The sequence below is a fragment of the Carex rostrata genome, chromosome 7 (genome assembly GCF_964058835.1).
Source record: "Carex rostrata chromosome 7, lpCarRost1.2, whole genome shotgun sequence".
NCBI classification, from domain to species: domain Eukaryota; kingdom Viridiplantae; phylum Streptophyta; class Magnoliopsida; order Poales; family Cyperaceae; genus Carex; species Carex rostrata.
Window position 1 is genome coordinate 2561776 of NC_135924.1, and position 19229 is coordinate 2581004.

General features: G+C 30.8%; 2 protein-coding genes across 3 annotated transcripts in view; both read left to right on the forward strand.

The window, feature by feature from the left end:
• The first annotated feature begins 970 nt into the window (after nt 1-970).
• Nucleotides 971-3832, forward strand: LOC144557607 (putative laccase-9). Of its 2 annotated transcripts, none has more exons than XM_078306202.1 (5): nt 971-1105; nt 1418-1572; nt 1657-2030; nt 2224-3204; nt 3472-3832. In XM_078306202.1, exons 1-5 carry the CDS (start codon nt 998-1000, stop codon nt 3600-3602), a joined length of 1749 nt encoding a protein of 582 aa, XP_078162328.1. In that variant the 5' UTR covers nt 971-997; the 3' UTR covers nt 3603-3832. The 2 variants fall into 2 exon arrangements, with proteins under 2 accessions (XP_078162328.1, XP_078162329.1); XM_078306203.1 differs by having other exon boundaries at nt 973-1105; nt 1402-1572.
• Nucleotides 1252-19229, forward strand: part of LOC144557611 (putative laccase-9) — a 39565-nt gene continuing 21587 nt past the window's right edge. The window contains exon 1 of the mRNA XM_078306208.1: nt 1252-1302. The gene's annotated coding sequence lies outside the window, so the exon portion shown is untranslated. The remainder of the gene's footprint in view (nt 1303-19229) is intronic.

The following is a 19229-nucleotide window of genomic DNA, read 5'->3' on the forward strand; positions in this document are numbered from 1 at the left end:
AAAATCGTGTATCCAATAAGTGTGTCGAGTACATATATAAATAAACTTAGATTTATAAATGTAAGAAAATATAAAAAAGATGTATATAATAAAAAAATGTTAGACTAATTGATTAGAAAACTAATATTCAATCTAAAATTTCAATGAAAATTTCAATGGGGAGACACTACTAAGTCATGTGACCTCCGGTGACCAATTAAACAAACATTAATTACTCACAATTCATAAGTAATGGTCTTATGATTATTTTTTTAATTAAATTTTCTAAGTATAATGCGTGTCAAACAAACATTAATTACTCACAAGTCATACGTAATGGTCTATGAGCATTTTTTTTCTAAGTATGATGCAGGAGCAGGCAAAATTAGGTTGCTTTTTTGAAGGTTGACAAAAGGTGATTGCGTATATAACCTTATTTACACAACTTTAGACTAAAGGTTGAAAAAAGTTTGATAAAAGGTTACTTTTTTGAAGGCTGACAAAATTAGATGAGTGCTAATTCACAAAAAGGTTGCTTCATTTACTCAACTTTACTTTCATCATTATTATCCTTATTTGCCAGGCAAAGGGTATATAATTAAAAATCCAAGTCCAAGTCATACATACAGCTGATCCATTTTAATATACTAATGTTTTTGGAACAATGAAATGGAAAGGGTTCTAATTTTCTTCCTATATTTTTCCTAAAAAAACATCTAGGGACTTTGAAACCTTCACATCAATAAAGCAAATAGTGACTTTGAGACTTATTTTTACTTAAAAAAAGGTTTCCTTCCTATCTTCAATAATAGAGACTTGAATCCTACTTTTCTTCTTCAAACAATAAAATTATAAAATAAAATCTTCCTATAAAAGCCATCAATGTATGTTCTCCAAATCTCACTAAACCAAATATTTTATGACTACTGCTCAAACAGTATTCTCCTCAGAGGAAGGAAACAACCCACCAAAATATTGAGCAATATTGCTTTTGGTTTCTTTTAAATTTTCAAGCATCATGTTTTTTAGTAAGCTTTTCTCATTATGGCCAATAACTGTTGGTCTAATGCTATGTTGTTTGTTCTCCATCCCTTGTGAGGCCAAGATTCATCACCGTACCTTTGTTGTAAGTATTTTTTTCTACTATCACAATTCACAATGTCTGGTATAATTGTTATTTTAAAAAAAAAAATTACTGAGTTATATAGTTTGAATAAATAAATAAATAAAATCTTTAAAAGAAATATAGGACGTGAAAAATATAACTTGCTGCCTGAATCCTCTTGAAACCCGATTGATAATTATATAATTATAAAAAGCTGTGTATGGAACCAATTCAAGGATTAATTAAGTAATTTCTAATCTTTACTCTTGTTCTAATCTTCTTGAGACCTGATTGATATATATATATTTACTTTGTCGGTTTTCCCTTAAACAGATTCAAGAAGCTACCTACACCCGGCTCTGCAATCATACAAAGAGCATGCTAACTGTCAATGGATCATATCCGGGACCAACTATCACCGCTCGCAAAGGCGACACAGTCTATGTCAAGGTCATCAACAGAGGGAACAATAACATCACCATCCACTGGTACTATCCAGAAGGAATCTTTTATTTGCACTATTAATTGAGGAAGCCATGCAAGACTAACATGTATTCATCGAATTTCTATAGGCATGGTGTAATGCAGCCGAGGGACCCATGGTCAGATGGACCAGAATACATTACTCAATGCCCTATCCAACCAGGAGCCAACTACACACAACGGATCCAACTTACGGTAGAAGAAGGCACGCTATGGTGGCACGCACATAGCGAATTTGATCGTGCTACTGTTCACGGTGCTATTGTTATTTACCCGAAGCTTGGTACCACCTTTCCCTTCCAAAAACCCCATAAAGAATTCACGCTGATTCTAGGAGAGTGGTGGAACAGAAACACAACAGATCTGTACCGAACTGCACTTGACAATGGTGGTCAATTCGATCTATCAGATGCCAACACCATCAATGGACAGCCTGGTGACTTCCAGCCATGCTCATCAAATGGTAATTTATTTCTCCCGGAAAAGGAAGTTGTATATTTATAATGCAAGTTGTTAATGCTTCATAAGATGGAGATTCTCTTTGAAAATGTTTGTTACTTTATCAATTTAAACACCATTAGCAACCAAATTTATTATATTTTTCAAATATAACATGATCTAACTACATATATCTTTCATTTTTATTTTTGTTGCAGAAACTTTTAAGGTACAAGTCGAACAAGGCAGAGTGTACCTACTCCGTGTAATAAATTCAGCCATGGAAAATAGTTTCCTTTTTAAGGTTTCCAACCACAATGTTACGGTAGTTGGAACCGACGCCAGCTATACGAAGCCTTATGTGAATGAATTTATCATGATCGCCCCGGGCCAAACAATGGACCTCCTCTTAGAGGCCAATCAATTGCAAAACTCATCTTCCCCGTTCCGTTATTACATCATCACGAATCTATACTTTGATGGAAGTCGTAATGCCACTAGAGATAACAAAACAGCCGTGGCTATTCTAGAATACAAAACTAATCATTCCCCGCGATCAATAACACCAGTTTTCAGCTCCTTACCAAAATCCAATGACACTAATGCATCAGCTTCGTTCACTAGAGGTCTTCGATCACTGGTCAACTCAGATGACCCAGCTCTCTTAACCCAAGCTGTCGATGTCAAAATGTATATCACGTTATCTACAAATGAACAATTGTGCCCTAACAGCTCATGTGCTGGTCCAAATGGTACTAGGTTTGCTGCCAGTATGAACAATGCTAGTTTCCTAGCCCCAGAAACCAAAATTGATGTGCTAGATGCATACTACAATTCTATTGCCGGTGTGTACACCACTGACGACTTTCCTGACCAACCACCGCTCTTCTTCGATTTTGCTGATGCACAAAACCAAGGATTAAACCTCAAATTGGTTGATAAATCAACAAAAGTGAGAGTGCTCGAGTATAACTCAACCGTGGAGATTGTGTTTCAGGGAACTAACTTAGTAGACGGACAGGTTACCCATCCAATACACTTGCATGGCCACAGCTTCTATTTCATAGGCAGTGGAACCGGCAACTTCGACAACACAACAGATCCTCTCAGTTACAACTTGGTTGATCCGCCATTTGTGAACACTTTGGGTGTGCCAAAGAACGGTTGGGCAACTATCCGCTTTAGAGCACTTAACCCGGGTGAGTTTATTTTTTTGTCCTTTTATTTAACTATCACAATTTATTGAATATTTTCTATTGATTTAATTTTGACAATCAATGGTGTTACACAACTACAATGAGAATGGCTTGTTTAACAATATTTGATTAGATATTTGATCCGGACTAATTAAGTGATCTGCAAAATTAATCAAATAGTATAGATTAGCTACTGTTACAAATAGTTGTTTTGAGTGTTTTAAAGACAACTAACCCTCAACATATATTTTTGATTTTCAATTAAATTAGGTGTTTGGTTCATGCACTGTCACTATGAACAACACACAATATGGGGAATGGATACTGTGTTTATAACAAAGAATGGTAATAGTACAGAGGCAACAATACTGCCTCCTCCTGCTGACAAGCCTCCTTGTTGATTTTACTCAAGCATTGTATTATTATTTTATTTTCAAAGATGAGTTTGCACTGGTTAATTTATTGTATCTTCGTAGAGAGAATATTATGGATGGTTAGATCTAATTTGTTACAATTGTAAATTAATATTGAGTTATATTTGTTACATTTGTAAATGGATATTGAATTGTAAACAGCAACCAATAATGAATAAGATGGATGGTTATTTTAATATTGAATTATATTTGTTGAATATTTGTTGAATTATGGATATATATATATGTTGAATGTTGAATATTGTCTTATGTATATTTTTTATACTACCAGCTTGTGGTAACTTTAGTTAATTTACTAAAATATTGTACACGATCCATTGGTTAATTATTTCTAGGCCCAGAAAAGAACTCCAGTAAATGGGCCGAGATAATGAATCACCTTGATCCTAGAAGAGATATTTGACCCAAAAAAAAAAAAACCTGGTGGAGGTGATTGATTATAATCTGGAGAGGGGAGCAGCAGCCACCATATAATCTGGGTTTTATCCAAGTTTTACACACTTGTTCCATATCTCTCTCACCCTCTCAAGTGATCGAAGGCGAACTAAGGAGCGATGAAAGGAGACAAATTTGCGATGCTTAACAGATACAAAGCCGAGAATGTCTCAGTGTTGTAGAACACTGAGCAGAAGTGTCAAAATTTGGTGTTAGGTTTCCCATAGTTCAGCTTATGATAATATATTCGGAGAGAAGTTCACTTATTATTAGATTGACTGAGTGAGGATTACTTTTTTTTCTGAACTGGCTTCCTTGAAGTATTAATTGGGTCTTGCAAGGTGCATGAATTGTGAAACTTGGTTCTTATAATTTTTTTACTTGAGAAATTGGGCTAACTCCACTGAAAGACAAGCAATTGGGCCGAAATATTAATATAAACAGTGGGCCTGCATTGGACCGAAACCGGTTAGTATTTTGGGCCGGTTTCTCGACTCAATACACAAGTCAAATGAATAAAATGAACAGACAATAAATTAACTCTTTATCCTAATTCCTTTGTACGTAGTGCGTCTGGTACAAGAATAACAGAAGTTGATAACTGAATAACACGTATCACAACAAGAATGAGACACTTTTCGCGAGGATATAAAAATGACTTTTTGCGACGGACTACTCTCATTGTTCAGCCTTTTCTTTTTGTGACGGACGACCGTCATAAAAACGTTTTTCCTTTCGCAAAAAGTGTCTATTTTGTTGTAGTGTATCACTTATAAAAAAAAAGATCTGGATAATGTGCCTCATCATCAAAAGGCACCATTTTTTTAATTCTTTTCCCAAAGGGCAATCCAACTCGTGAGCTCATCAATTCGATTTTTCAGATCAAATTATCAAGCTAAACTAATGTCGGATTTCTTTTCACTTTCCTTTTTCTCTATCTACAAATGCTTCTTCTCAAAATTGACACAAGAAAGCCAAGAGCCTCTAGAACCATATATTTGTCGCAAAACAAAGGTTATAGATTCTAATTTCCTCTCTATCACAATATATTTTTTAAACTTTTTTCAAGTCCATATGAACCATATATTTGCCCGTATATTCAAAACCACATGAATTTGGCTGCATGAAATTATCTATACGGAAGACCACTACATAAGCATATGCGACCGCATATGCAATCCATGCGTCCACATTTTAAAGCACTAATTTTGACTTTGTTTTTAACATTTTGAATATTTTGAATATTTCTCAAAATATAATTTTAGAAAATAAATATAGTATCTTAAAATTTGAATGTATTAATTAGAAGGATCACCAAATAAAATAGATGAATTTAATTAAATTTTAGATGTATTAGAAACACTAGTAAATATTTTTTAGTCTATATTTTTGTACTTAAAATAAATAAATATGATTTTTGGTGTGTTGGGTAGCTAGGCTTGGTTTATGGTACAACGAGACATTAACAGTTTGGTCTATAGGTTCACTTGGTGAGCCATGTCCACCTATCTTAGCATACTAGTGAAAAACAGCTCAGAGAGGCTGACTTGTGGGTGCAGGGTATAGGGATTATATTATATTATTATATTCAACAATTGTATAATATAAATTAAATATCTAAATTTTTTGATATACGGTGAATATATAAGTTAATAGATTCTAATATGAAATGTCAACTAATGTGGTGGTTAAGGTCTCTGTTGCTGGTACCAAAGAATATTGATTCGATTCTCCCGTTGAACGCTAGTAAACTTGTTTTGATGCGGCACACAACGAGTATGATGGACCATGCGCATCGCTAGTGTATGGTGGACTATATGCACGATGCACCGTATTCAAATGTGTTATAGCGGAATATATCTAGACGAGCCAATTTGTATTAGAGACCGTATTAATGGGTTAAGAATACGTCATGTATGTAGACCGTACCTAGACGAGTCAATCCATATTGGACATGTATCGAGTGGGTATCGGTATTGGATACATATCTGATACGGGTACGAAACCCATACATGAGTATAGGAGTAACATATATAAATAGAACCTAATTACTTGTAATTTCGTATATTCCTTAGGAATATTAAAATTGACCCTCAACGCTCAACATTTGAAGTTTAATTTTTTTTATTGTATAACAATTTTTAACATTTTGAATTTATTAATTCTTAATTCAGCCCAAAATGAGAACTGTTTTAATTTCTATGAATTCTTTTATAGATACACTTGTCGTCAGTTGTAAGTAATCTAAGATGTAATCTCAATTCAGTCCAAACTGGGCCGGGCTGGGCCGGTTTGTTTAAAATCCATCACCCGGCCGGTCCTGTTTTCATACCGGGTAGTTCTCAAAATGACATCATGTTTTGAAAATCCATGAAATGTAAACTTATCTAACAAATTTATTGGACGCATGAGTTGGTTTTGAAATAAAATTTGTTTGGCACGCTGGCTGTAATTTTCAGAGCGTTGATTTCTGCATGTTACGAAATATTCTCTGATATGGTTCTTGGCTTCTTGCTATTATTTTTCTTTATAGAGAAAATTATTTCCATTGTTTTTCTTCGATCGGGATTTGAAAATTAAAATAACCAGAGCACGAGACCATAATTTCTCGGTGCCAAGTTAGCTAGGTTATGAGGACTACTCCGTCTAAGTTACATTCAAATTACAACAAATAATATTATCAAATTAATAATCACAACAAAAAAGCAACTACCACTACAAAACTACAAATTTGGAAATATATAGGGATGGGCTAAGGTGCTTTATAAAGCAAGGGATCATGTGGTGATTTAGGCCCTTCCATGTCGAGGTTCAAACTGTTCAACATGATATCCATGTTGCTATGCACTTGAAGACAAAATTTTTTATTTTTTTGGAGTTTTTACTATTTATTAAGCCACTTTGAAAATTACTGATCCAACGGTGGCTTAACAAAACAGTAAAATCAGAAGCCACCGTTGAATCAGCGATTTTCAAAGTGACTTAATAAATAGTAAAAAAAAAATCAGAAAATGTAGAATTTGGTCTCCAAGCACATTTCAATATAGATATCACATCTAACTGTTCAGATCGACTTTTTGGATTTTGAAATTTCAAATTTGGACCGGTAGCACTTCGGCCAATATGCTACCGAAAGCATATTAGTCACTCTCTCTCTCTTTGTATATATATATATATATACTAGTATCATACTCGTGCGTTGCAACGAGGACATACTATAAGGAAAAAAATATCAATGAAAATAATAATAATTATCCAAAAATTAAGACACATGCTAATAGAAAATTTATATAATTCTTTATTTTTAAGTACCAATGATATCAAATAATAGCTCGATTCAAATTTAATATCAAATATCATACAACAATTCAATATCGACATTTAATGTGATATCAAAAAACATAAATATAGAGTGTTATCGTGTGCATGTATAGGATACACACACACACACATATTATAAGAGAAATATATATTCACACACACGTTCCAATTTATATTCTTCTTATTTGTTTCCAATTTATAATATATACATACACACAGACACACACATTATTGATATATTCTATATTATAATTATATTCTAAATTGCCCACAACAATATGCATAGAAACAAAGAAAGAGAAATAAGGAAATAAAAAAAATGATTTTTATTGTGATTCGTATAGAAACGAAGAAGTAAGGAAACAAAGAAATAAGAAAACATATAACTATATCGCTAAATTTCAGAATTTGTTCAATTTTAATTGTAACGTATCATGTGGCAGCACATGTGGTGAGTATATTTTTAACTAAATTTAGACTTCTATACATAAAACAGATGCATTTAATTAAAAGAAGACAAATTATGTAATTGGAGGGCTGAGATCAAATCCGAAGTTTCATCTTTCAATCGTAGTCGTTGGCTGATCAGATACACAACGTGCTTAATAGAATTGAGATAATAATAATAATAATAATAATAATAATAATAATAATAATAACGGATATGGAGTAGTCTTTACATGTACCGTTATCCGTTTTGATAACAAAAATAAAATCTTATCCATACTTGTCATATCGAATATGGTACAGATTAACTAAATAGATAAAAGGGTGCCATTGACATTCGTAAGAGCATCTCCAATCCAGTAATTGGGATTAATTGCTAAACAACAGTTATGAAAATTTTATAAATTAAACAATCCACCCCTACATTGGTACAATCAACCAACACTAGTGGAAAAACATGAATCAGGATCGGCCTATCTGGATCGGCTATATGAAACAACCGATACTAATACCTATCTGGATTGATTTTCTGAACAAAATCGATCCTAAAAACTAATCAGATCGTGTTTTTTAGTCAACCGATCCTAATTTGTAAACTATCAGGATCAGTTTTTTATAAAATCCGATCCTGATACTATTAGGATCAGTTGTTTATAAGAACGGATCCTGATAGTATCAGGATCGGTTATTTATAAACAACCGATCCTAATATGTAATTCATGTTCGTAGGTTTTATTGAAACTTAATTTTTTTCATGTTATATGTAATTTAGTATCTTATTTTTTTTTCATGCTACATGTACCAAAATTTTCATATTTCTAAAGCATGTCATAATATTGGTTCCTAAAGTATTAATATTTCTTAAGCAAGTCATAAATTATTTTAATAAATAACCTTATAATTATCTAATAAATTATTTCATAAAATTTATCTTATAAATTAGAACATAAAGAAGGTAATATATTATATTAGAAATTAACTTATAAGTTATTGTATCTTACAAATTTTTCCTAAAAGATAGGTTATTTTTTTTAATAAATTATCTTATTAAATATAAGTTACAAAAATTTGTAACATCAAATAAGTATATAAAAAGTCAGATATTTATTTATTTTTTATATTTTTAATCCAATAAAGAAATAATAAAATTAATTAGAATAATTTATTTTTTAAAAGTATCTGGATCGGTTCTGTCTAAACAACCGATCCAGATAACTATCTGGATCGGTTCTCTATTAAAAACCGATCCAGATAGTTATCTGGATCGGTTATTATATAAAGAACCGATCCAGATGTTATTATCTAAATTAACTTATAATTTATTTTTTTAAAGTATCTGAATCGGTTCTGTCTAAATAACCGATCCAGATAACTATCTAGATCGGTTCTCTATTAAAAACCAATCGACGGCTGTTAATTGGTTGATACTAGTTGCACTTAATTACATGTCTGCCAATTCTGGTACGTGTTGAAAAATTAAGAAATATAATTCTGAGGAAAATGAATTTTATTGAATGTTATTTTTTAAATTGATTATGTATATTTATACAAACTAATTAAGGCTCAAGGAGCCGTTATTGTAACATTGGTTTTGTTTCTGAAATACATACAAGGACATATTCTCTTCTTCTTCTTTTTTAATTCTAGCCCTTAATATACGACGATGATTAATCTCAGATTGTAAATTAATATCCATCAAATATTCTTCTATTTCCATATATTTTATTTTATTAATTTCTATGAATAAAAAAATTCTCCTTGTTTATATCCATTTTCTTTCTTGGTAAAAATTTATTTTCTAAATTGTTTTAATATGTTATTCTAATAAAATTCTTAAACAAGATTACTTCCTAAAAAATATTTTATAAATTATATTATCTTAAAATTCATTTTAACATTATTTATAAATTATTTTAATAAATAACCTTATAATTATCTAATAAATTATTTCATAAAATTTATCTTATAAATTAGAACATAAAGAAGGTAATATATTATATTAGAAATTAACTTATAACTTATAAGGTAAATTAGAACATAAAGAAGGTAATATATTATGTTGTTCATTCTTATTTTAATTTGTAGTGATGCATTTGGTTGATAATAGTGTTGTGTGGTTGAGTTGACGATCTTTTCTTTTGTTGTAATATACTATTTTTGTTGTTTTAATGAAGTTAATTTATCAGCAAAACAATGAATATATTCTCGATAGAAAATTTTCCGTAACAAATATAATCCATAAAAAAATATATAATAAAAAGAACAACATCTCAGACATAATTTAAAAAAATAAATATCAGAACTTTTATTATAAACAAAAACAACAATAAAAAATGAGGTAAAATCTACAGTACATAGAAAGCTAAATACATAAAAATATTGAAATTTACAAATAATGAAAATTAATTTTTAACTTATTGTATTGAATTGTCATTGTGATTTTAAATAAAACAAATACATAACTATTAAAAATAGACATGTCCATTTTAGTATGGTGATTGTCGAGGAAGAAAGTGTCAATAAGGTGTGTTACCATAAAATGGTGCAATTGTATCCCTCCTCATTTATTATTATTATAATTAATCATGTTAATACAAATATAAACCAGTGGGAAAAATTAAGACACTAAGATTATGACTGGAAACACAACATGCATGTGAAATAGAAAATATAAATTGTAACGTGAAAAAAAAATAAGGATGAGTAGACGGTTTTAATTATTGGGTTCACTTTCACTTCGAGAGAAGTTAAAGCTGATCGGTGGTTGGTAGGTCCAAATAGAATAAGGAATTCAAGCCTTAATTATTTTATCAAATGCGGATTATAATCATCTCAGTTTAACATTTAAAATTAGGCCTCTAAATGTAAACCACTTATTCTTGTTGCTTAAGAGTAATTAGTCCTCTAATGATCCCACTGTCAGTGACTATTTTTTTTTCAGATCCTAATTCTAAAAAAAAAAAAATACTTTTAGGATCGGTTATTTATTAATAACCGATCCTAAAAGTGTTTTCTTTTTTTAGAATTAGGATCTGAAAAAAAAAACTTTTAGGATCGGTTATTTTTTAATAACCGATTCTAAAAGGTTTTTTTTTTTTTTTTTTAGAATTAGGATCGGTTGTTTAGAGAGAACCGATCCTAATGCTTATGTAGCGCTAGGGTTTATTTTCGTTTCGCGCCTCTGTACTGATCCAAAATATTTGAGTCTATTTGAGTCTCAACTCATCCCTCTCTCTCTCTCCCTGTCCTCCGTGTCTCTCTCTTTCTCTATCTCCGTCTCTCCCTCTCCTCCGTGTTTCTCTCTCTGTCTCTGTCTCTCCCTCTCAAAGTCGCTCTCCCTCTCGCCTCACCCTCTTCGCTCAGTAAGCTTTACTATTAATTTTAGGTTTATTAACAAAGTGGATTTGCATGTGATTTAAGAGCTTTGATGTTAATTTTGTTTTCCATTTGCAAATTTTATTTTGAACGTTACCTTGTTGGTATTTTTTCAGGCTTGCAAATTGAAGTTAAGGGATTTCAATTGTGCTCTATTAGATACTATTTTGCAATTCGTGAGAGGGAGGGTCATGCTAAGGATCGGTTATTTTCGGCAAGGACAGGTTCTAAAATTTATTTAATATTTGTGTTTTTGGTGCCAAAATTCTGAAATTTATTTGATATTTGTGTTTTTGGTACCAAAATTTATTTATATTTATCTAAAGCTTTAGTTTAGGTAAACTTTTCATGAACATGAATTTTTTGTAATAATTTAAGATGTGCATGATATTTAATTTAGGTTGTGTATATGATATTTGATTATTGCTTCTTACTGTGCAAAAAAAAAAAATTTAGGATGCTGGCCAGCAAAATATATATGGAAGCTGGTCAAATAAATAAAAATATTTTTTTTTAGCTTCAATTAAACAACAGGATCGGTTATTTTAAACAACCGATCCAGATTATTACTATTAGGATCGGTTGTTTAAAATAACCGATCCTAATAGTTACTATCTGGATCAGTTGTTATGTACAACCGATCTTGATAGTATAACATTTGGATCGGATTTGGTTTTTTAATTAAAATCGATACTAATAAAGAAGAATCTGGATCGGGTTTAATTAAAAACGATACTAATTGTTTTTTTAATGGGTATTAAAAAACGGGGGAAAAACTATTAGAATCGGTTCTCAGATATAACCGATCCAGATAAGAGCTTATTAAGATCGGTTGGTTAAAAAATAAAAAACCGATTCTGATAGTATCAGTATCGCCTTCATCAGGATCGGTTATATTCCAATACTAATAATCGTATATAACCGATCCTGATTCTATATTTTCCACTAGTGCAAATACAACTTGAGAATTAAATATTTGGCCAATAAGAATTAAATACTAAGCCCACTCATCTTTGGAAAATCATTTCTTATTAAACAATTATCTCCAACCATTGCTAAATAAGCAATAGCCACACATCTCAGCAATTAAAAAAAAAATTGATACATCAGAATAAGCAATTAAAAAACAATCACCATTGAAGATGCTCTAATTCTTGAGCTGGAAAAGCTCATCACTCTCTTTATCTTCTTCTACGTTCAAAGAAACCGAACGTGCTAACTTAACGATTCAAGTTCGCAAGAACAATGATATTGAGATATTTGTAACATTGATTTTTTTCTTCGGCATTCCAAGCTCACCAAGCATACCGCCTGATGAGTTTGAGGGGGGGATGACGGAGGGAATTCGTATCCTCTGCATTAACTCAAACGTTGAGTTAATACAAAATGAATATGGACTGTCCAATCTATATTGACTAAAGGGTTCCGTGCATTCCACTTTGGACCAATTGACTACAAGAAAACTATCCTTTTCCGGCATTTATGCATAATGCCACCACTAGTGGAAAATATGGAATCAGGATCGGTTATATACACATATCAGTAACGGAATCCAACCGATCCTGATGAAGGCGATACTGATACTATCAGGATCGGTTTTATATTTTTTAAAGAACCGTTCCAAATAGAAACTAATAGGATCGGTTTTTTCATAAAACCGATCTTAATAGTAGTTATCTAGATCAGTTTTTGAATAAAAACCGATCCAGATAGGAACTATTAAGATCAGTTTTTATATAAAAACCGTTCTTGATAATATTTTCGAATATTTTTTTTTATTAAAAATTTCATATCTATATCAGTTTTTGAATAAAAACCGATCCAGAAAGGAACTATTAAGATCAGTTTTTATATAAAAACCGTTCTTGATAATATTTTCGAATATTTTCTTTTATTAAAAATTTCATATCTAGATCAGTTTTTGAATAAAAACCGATCCAGATAGGAACTATTAAGATCAGTTTTTATATAAAAACCGTTCTTGATAATATTTTCGAATATTTTTTTTTATTAAAAATTTCATATCTAGATCAGTTTTTAAATAAAAACCGATCCAGATACGAACTATCAAGATCAATTTTTATATAAAACCGATCCTGATACTTTTTTTTTGTTGGAATGAGGATCTGAAATCTGGATCGGTTTTTAAAAAAATAACCGATCATAATAGTAGTAATCTGGATCGGTTGTTTAAAATAACCGATCCTGATGTTTTATTGAAGCTAAAAAAAATATTTTTATTTATTTAACCAGCTTCCATATATATTTTGCTGGCCAGCATCCTAAATATATTTTTTTTTGCACAGTAAGAAACAATAATCAAATATCATATACACATCATAAATTAAATATCATACACATCTTAAATTATTACAAAAAATTCATGTTCATACAAAGTTTTGTGAAGCATTACATATTATAACAAGAAATTTAAATCCAAAAAAAATTAATTAACAAACATACAAGTGACTAATTGAGCTATTTTTTCAATTAACACACATTTATGCAATTAATGTAAAGCACAACAATAAAAAAATCAATAATTACCTCTTTTGCAATCACATCACTTGAGATTAAAAAAGATCCTAAAAATAAAAACAAATGTAACAATTAGATGGAAAAACATTTTACAATAAAAAATACAAAAAAATGTGTTTTTAAAGCATAATAATGAGAAAATTATATAAAGTTAATACCGTAATAGTTGATCGGCCGAGCCGGAGGTGCGAGAGGCTCGGCTTTGAGAGGAAGAGACGGAGAGAAAGAGAGAGAGAGACACGGAGGAGAGGGAGAGACGGAGACAGAGAGAGAGACACAAAGAGTACAGAGGGAGAGACGGAGACAGTGAGAGAGACGCTAAGTTGAAAATGAGAGGCGCGGAATGAAAATAAGAAGAACCCTAAGCAGGTTATATAGGGAGTTATCATTAGGATCGGTTGTTTATAAAAAACCGATCCTAATAGTATCAGGATCGGTTTTTTATAAAAAACCGATCCTAATACTAATTTTTTTTGGCGGGACTAACTTTGAAAAAAATAGTATCAGGATCGGTTTTTTATATAAAAACCGATCTTGATAAATTTTTTTTTCAAAATGGGTTCTGCAAAAAAAAAAAAAAAATCAGGATCGGTTTTTTATAAAAAACCGATCCAGATACTATCAGGATCGGTTTTTTATAAAAAACCGATCCAGATACTATCAGGAACGGTTTTATTGCTAAAAACCGTTCTTGATAATTTTTTTTTTTTTTTTTTTTTTTTTTTTTTTTTTGCTGCAGAACCAACTTTGAAAAAAAAATAGTATCAAGATCGGTTTTTTATAAAAAACCGATCCTGATACTATATATAAGAAAGATCACTGCGGTAAACCCCACTCATATTGATGGTCTATCAACCATCAAACGGCTACCATTTATTTTCTTTTCTGTTGATAATGCATGTACACAGATAAATATTAAGAAAAATGTGAAAAATATCAAATTTATTTATTTGTGTTTGTATGGCCAAATCAACTCTACTATGATCAATTTTGTACAATTTTATTATTATTAATGGCATCAAATTGTTAAATGGAATGCAGACCGTTCATTTCTGCATGATCATCCAACGGTGGGTCTGTAATTAAATGACATGTAATAATTTTTAAAATGATCAAGATATAACATGGAACATTAATAACGTAAAAGTGCCGAAGGCCCGACAACTGTAAGTTTTGATCCAACGTAAATTATTTACGGCCGTGCGATGTTGCTATATTGTTTTGCTTTGATGAACTAGTACACGAATCCCGAATTGTATCAAATTTTATAATGGTGAAATTAATATGACATTCTTTCATTTTAACGGTTCCGATCGACCAAATGCTAATATTCGTATTCGTTCCTTCACAACCCCACACAACAAGGGTTCAAGTCCTATGTATATTATTATATGGCACAAGTCATTGATGCATCATGCATGATTGTATAAAAAAATTCAATAGTCAAAATGACTTCAAAATGAAATATCAATGTCAAATAACTAATTATATTATCACATAAATTTTAATAATGTAAATTACATTAATTTTCATCAAAAAATATTTATAATTGAACCATATGCCATATACAACAACCATATATATATTCTATTAATCACCACACTAATTACATATACAACAACCATATAATTGAACCATATGCCATATACAAAAAAATAGTATTAGAATTGGTTATTTGAAATAACTGATTCTAATACTATTTTATTTTCAAAGTTGTTCTTAAAAAAAAAAAAAAAAAAAAATTATCAAGAACGGTTTTTAGCAATAAAACCGTTCCTGATAGTATTTGGATCGGTTTTATTGCTAAAAACCGATCCAGATGCTATTTTCTGATATATATTTCATTTGTTATATGTATTTAAGTTATCTGAGATATATATATATAACCAGAGATTATTTAAAAAAAAATAAACAACTTGTTTGTGTTTGTATAATTGTTTGTTTAATTATTTATTTATTATTTATAAATTAATACCATAAAATTAATTGCTTAATTGATGTCATGAACAAATGGAAACGAATTCATATTACCTGAGATAACAAAATATATATGGTTAGACCAAGACCATATTGATTCGAATTTTATCAGACGGTTCATATATAGGATGTACATAGGGAATTAAATATCTTTAATTTGACATCTTTAAAGAAATTAATTCAATTATAAACCTCTTTTTTAAAAAAAAAATATACTTGAAAGCTGGCCAGGTTTTACAATGCTACCTTTAAAAAAAAAAAAAAAAAAAAAAAAAAAAAAAAAAAAAAAAAAAAAAAAAATTTATCAAGAACGGTTTTTAGCAATAAAACCGTTCCTGATAGTATTTGGATCGGTTTTATTGCTAAAAACCGATCCAGATGCTATTTTCTGATATATATTTCATTTGTTATATGTATTTAAGATATCTGAGATATATATATATAACCAGAGATTATTTAAAAAAAAATAAACAACTTGTTTGTGTTTGTATAATTGTTTGTTTAATTATTTATTTATTATTTATAAATTAATACCATAAAATTAATTGCTTAATTGATGTCATGAACAAATGGAAACGAATTCATATTACCTGAGATAACAAAATATATATGGTTAGACCAAGACCATATTATTTCGAATTTGATCAGACGGTTCATATATAGGATGTACATAGGGAATGAAATATCTTTAATTTGACCTCTTTAAAGAAATTAATTTAATTATAAACCTCTTTAAAAAAAAAAAAAAGTACTTGAAAGCTGGCCAGGTTTTACCATGCTACCTTAAAAAAAAAAAAAAAAAAAAAAAAAAAAAAAAATTATCAAGAACGGTTTTTAGCAATAAAACCGTTCCTGATAGTATCTGGATCGGTTTTATTGCTAAAAACCGATCCAGATGCTATTTTCTGATATATTTTAATTTGTTATATGTATTTAAGTTATCTGGATCGGTTATTATGTATAGACCCGATCCAGATGCTATTTTATGATATATTTCAATTAATAAGATTTATTTGAGATATTTTAATTATCAGGATCGGTTTTTGTTGGAAACGGATCCTGATACTATCAGGATCGGTTTTTACTAAAAACTGATCCAAATGATTGAACTATTAGGATCGGTTCTAAAATAAAACCGATCCTGATAGTATCAGGATCCGTTTCCACAAAAAACCGATCCTAATAGTAATAAACTAGGATCGGTTGTTACTAAAAACCGATCTGAATAGTTTTTAGGATCGGTTTTTTTAAATAAACCGATCCAGATACTTATTAGGATCGGGTGTCCATATAACCGATCCAGATAGGCCGATCCTGATTTCTGTTTTTCCACTAGTGCACTAAATGTCTTAGCCGGCACTTATGCAAGTGCCAGGAATATCTGCATCGGCAAAGACCTATACCGGTGCTTCCAGACACTTATCCCGGCGTTTATGAAATGCCACCTGAAAATAGGTATACCGGCCCTTATAAACGCTTGTAATAATTTTTCCCGGCGTGTCCAAAACACCGTCCGAACACATGATTTCCCGCTGTTTATAAGTTTTTCACAGCGTTTGGAGAATCTTTACCGGCGTTTATGAAACGCCTCCAAAAGACTTGGCGTACTTTTGAAAAGAAGCTTTCCCGGCATTTGAAAACGCCGCCAAAAGTGGCATATAAAAAAAATTATTATTTTTTTTATGGATTACAACAATAAAAAATTTATGCATAAACTAAGCAAAAATCACCCAAGTGTTCTTAATTATAGTAAGCAATGAATATTAAAAAAAAACATATCTTGAACTTTACCAGTATCATGACAGTATTAAACAACTGGAGTATCATTTTTTTTCCTCCATTTGATTTGGACATGACATGGACTATGTAAAAAGCACAAAAATGTATTGGTAAATTGTAGATGATGCACGAACGATCAAGAAATTGGAAAAAAGTAATGGAAAGATAGATTTGGTTCTGAGATCACACAGATTCTCAATTCTTTGATAAAACTTGATACATAAAAACTAACTACTGCCAAAAGACATCACGTCTCTTTAAATACAAACTCTAAAAACAGAAAATACATAAAAGATACATAAAAGACCATAAAACTCTAAAATTATAAAGAAAGGCCCAAAAGTCCATGAAGGAAGACTCGGATCGCGAATCTGAGTCCGAAAATGGGCGAAACAAATCATAGATTGTTTCGGATCCAGTTTTGGGCTGTGGAGGTCTTGTCAAAATTTCATCCCGATCCGACGGACGGATCAAAAGTTACACCCCTTTTCGTGAAGCATGCGCAAGACCATATTCCATCAGTAGAAACACCTAAAACAATGACAAATGAAATATAGTTCTTTCCATTTGACTCGAAGTATACCCCACTCCTTTCTCATTCTTCCTTTTCTTCACTTAAAAAGAGAGTGGCTGTCATCTTCTCAAACGAAATCAATTCCTGTTTCGTATAGGTTTCAATCTGCATGTTTGTAAATTTTATCAATTCTATTTCTCGTTTAAGAAGAAAGAGTTGGTTTCAATCATACCAAGTTTTTCCATTAGAAAAGAAGGAAGTGGAGCAAGCAACAACAGCAAAAGCTCTGAAATTTGTTAACAGTAAATATGACAGTAATGTCTAAATTAATTGTTTGGAGAAATATACTAAATTGATTCTACTGGACCAGCAGGAAGTATACAATCTCTTTTCAATCTAGAATTGAGTTTGTACTTTAGTTCAAATGCCATTGAAGCCTCAAACTTTTACAATAATAGTCTCAATCAACCAATTAAACACAAGCAAAACAATTAACTGGTATCTACAGGTAACACTGGCTGTAATTTGAACCATGAATTAAAACCAAAAGAAACCAACACATAAGCTTGATTGTAATACGGATTTAATACAACAAATTCCATCAAATTGGACCATTAGTGGAGAAAGGTCACTGTAGCTTCCTGTTGTCAAGAAAAATCAGAAAAACGTCTAAATTGGATGAAAAAACAGATTGAAAATTAGAAAGAGAGAAGAGTTATAAAAGAAATACTGCTAGCTCGCCTTTCTCAAATTGAAAAACGTCTGAATTGAGGAAATGATGTTATTGCTGGGATATGAATGGCACAAAGCATACTATTGATTTTTTCTATAGAGATATGTTCGAAATTTCTATTTTCTTCAGATTAATTTGGTTTCTTTTTAGTTGGTAGGTAATCTTTTTATTTCTCAAATGTAAGGGATTCTGTAATTAATTTTCCATTAATGCAATACACGGATTCTCATAAACCCTTTCCTACGACTAAACGAAACTCAATAAAATACTAATTAATAAAGAAAATGACAATTAATTTAATTACTTACATTGGTTGGGCGAAGTCGCCGAGAAGAGCGGCAGTAACCGGGGAGTTGCAGAGGAGTACGATCGAGTTCGATCGATCGAATGCTTTGTTGTTTTGAGGTAAAATTTTGACAGAAGTAAATAAAGCAATAAACTTTTTGCGCTGGAGAAATAAGAGGCGAAATAAATT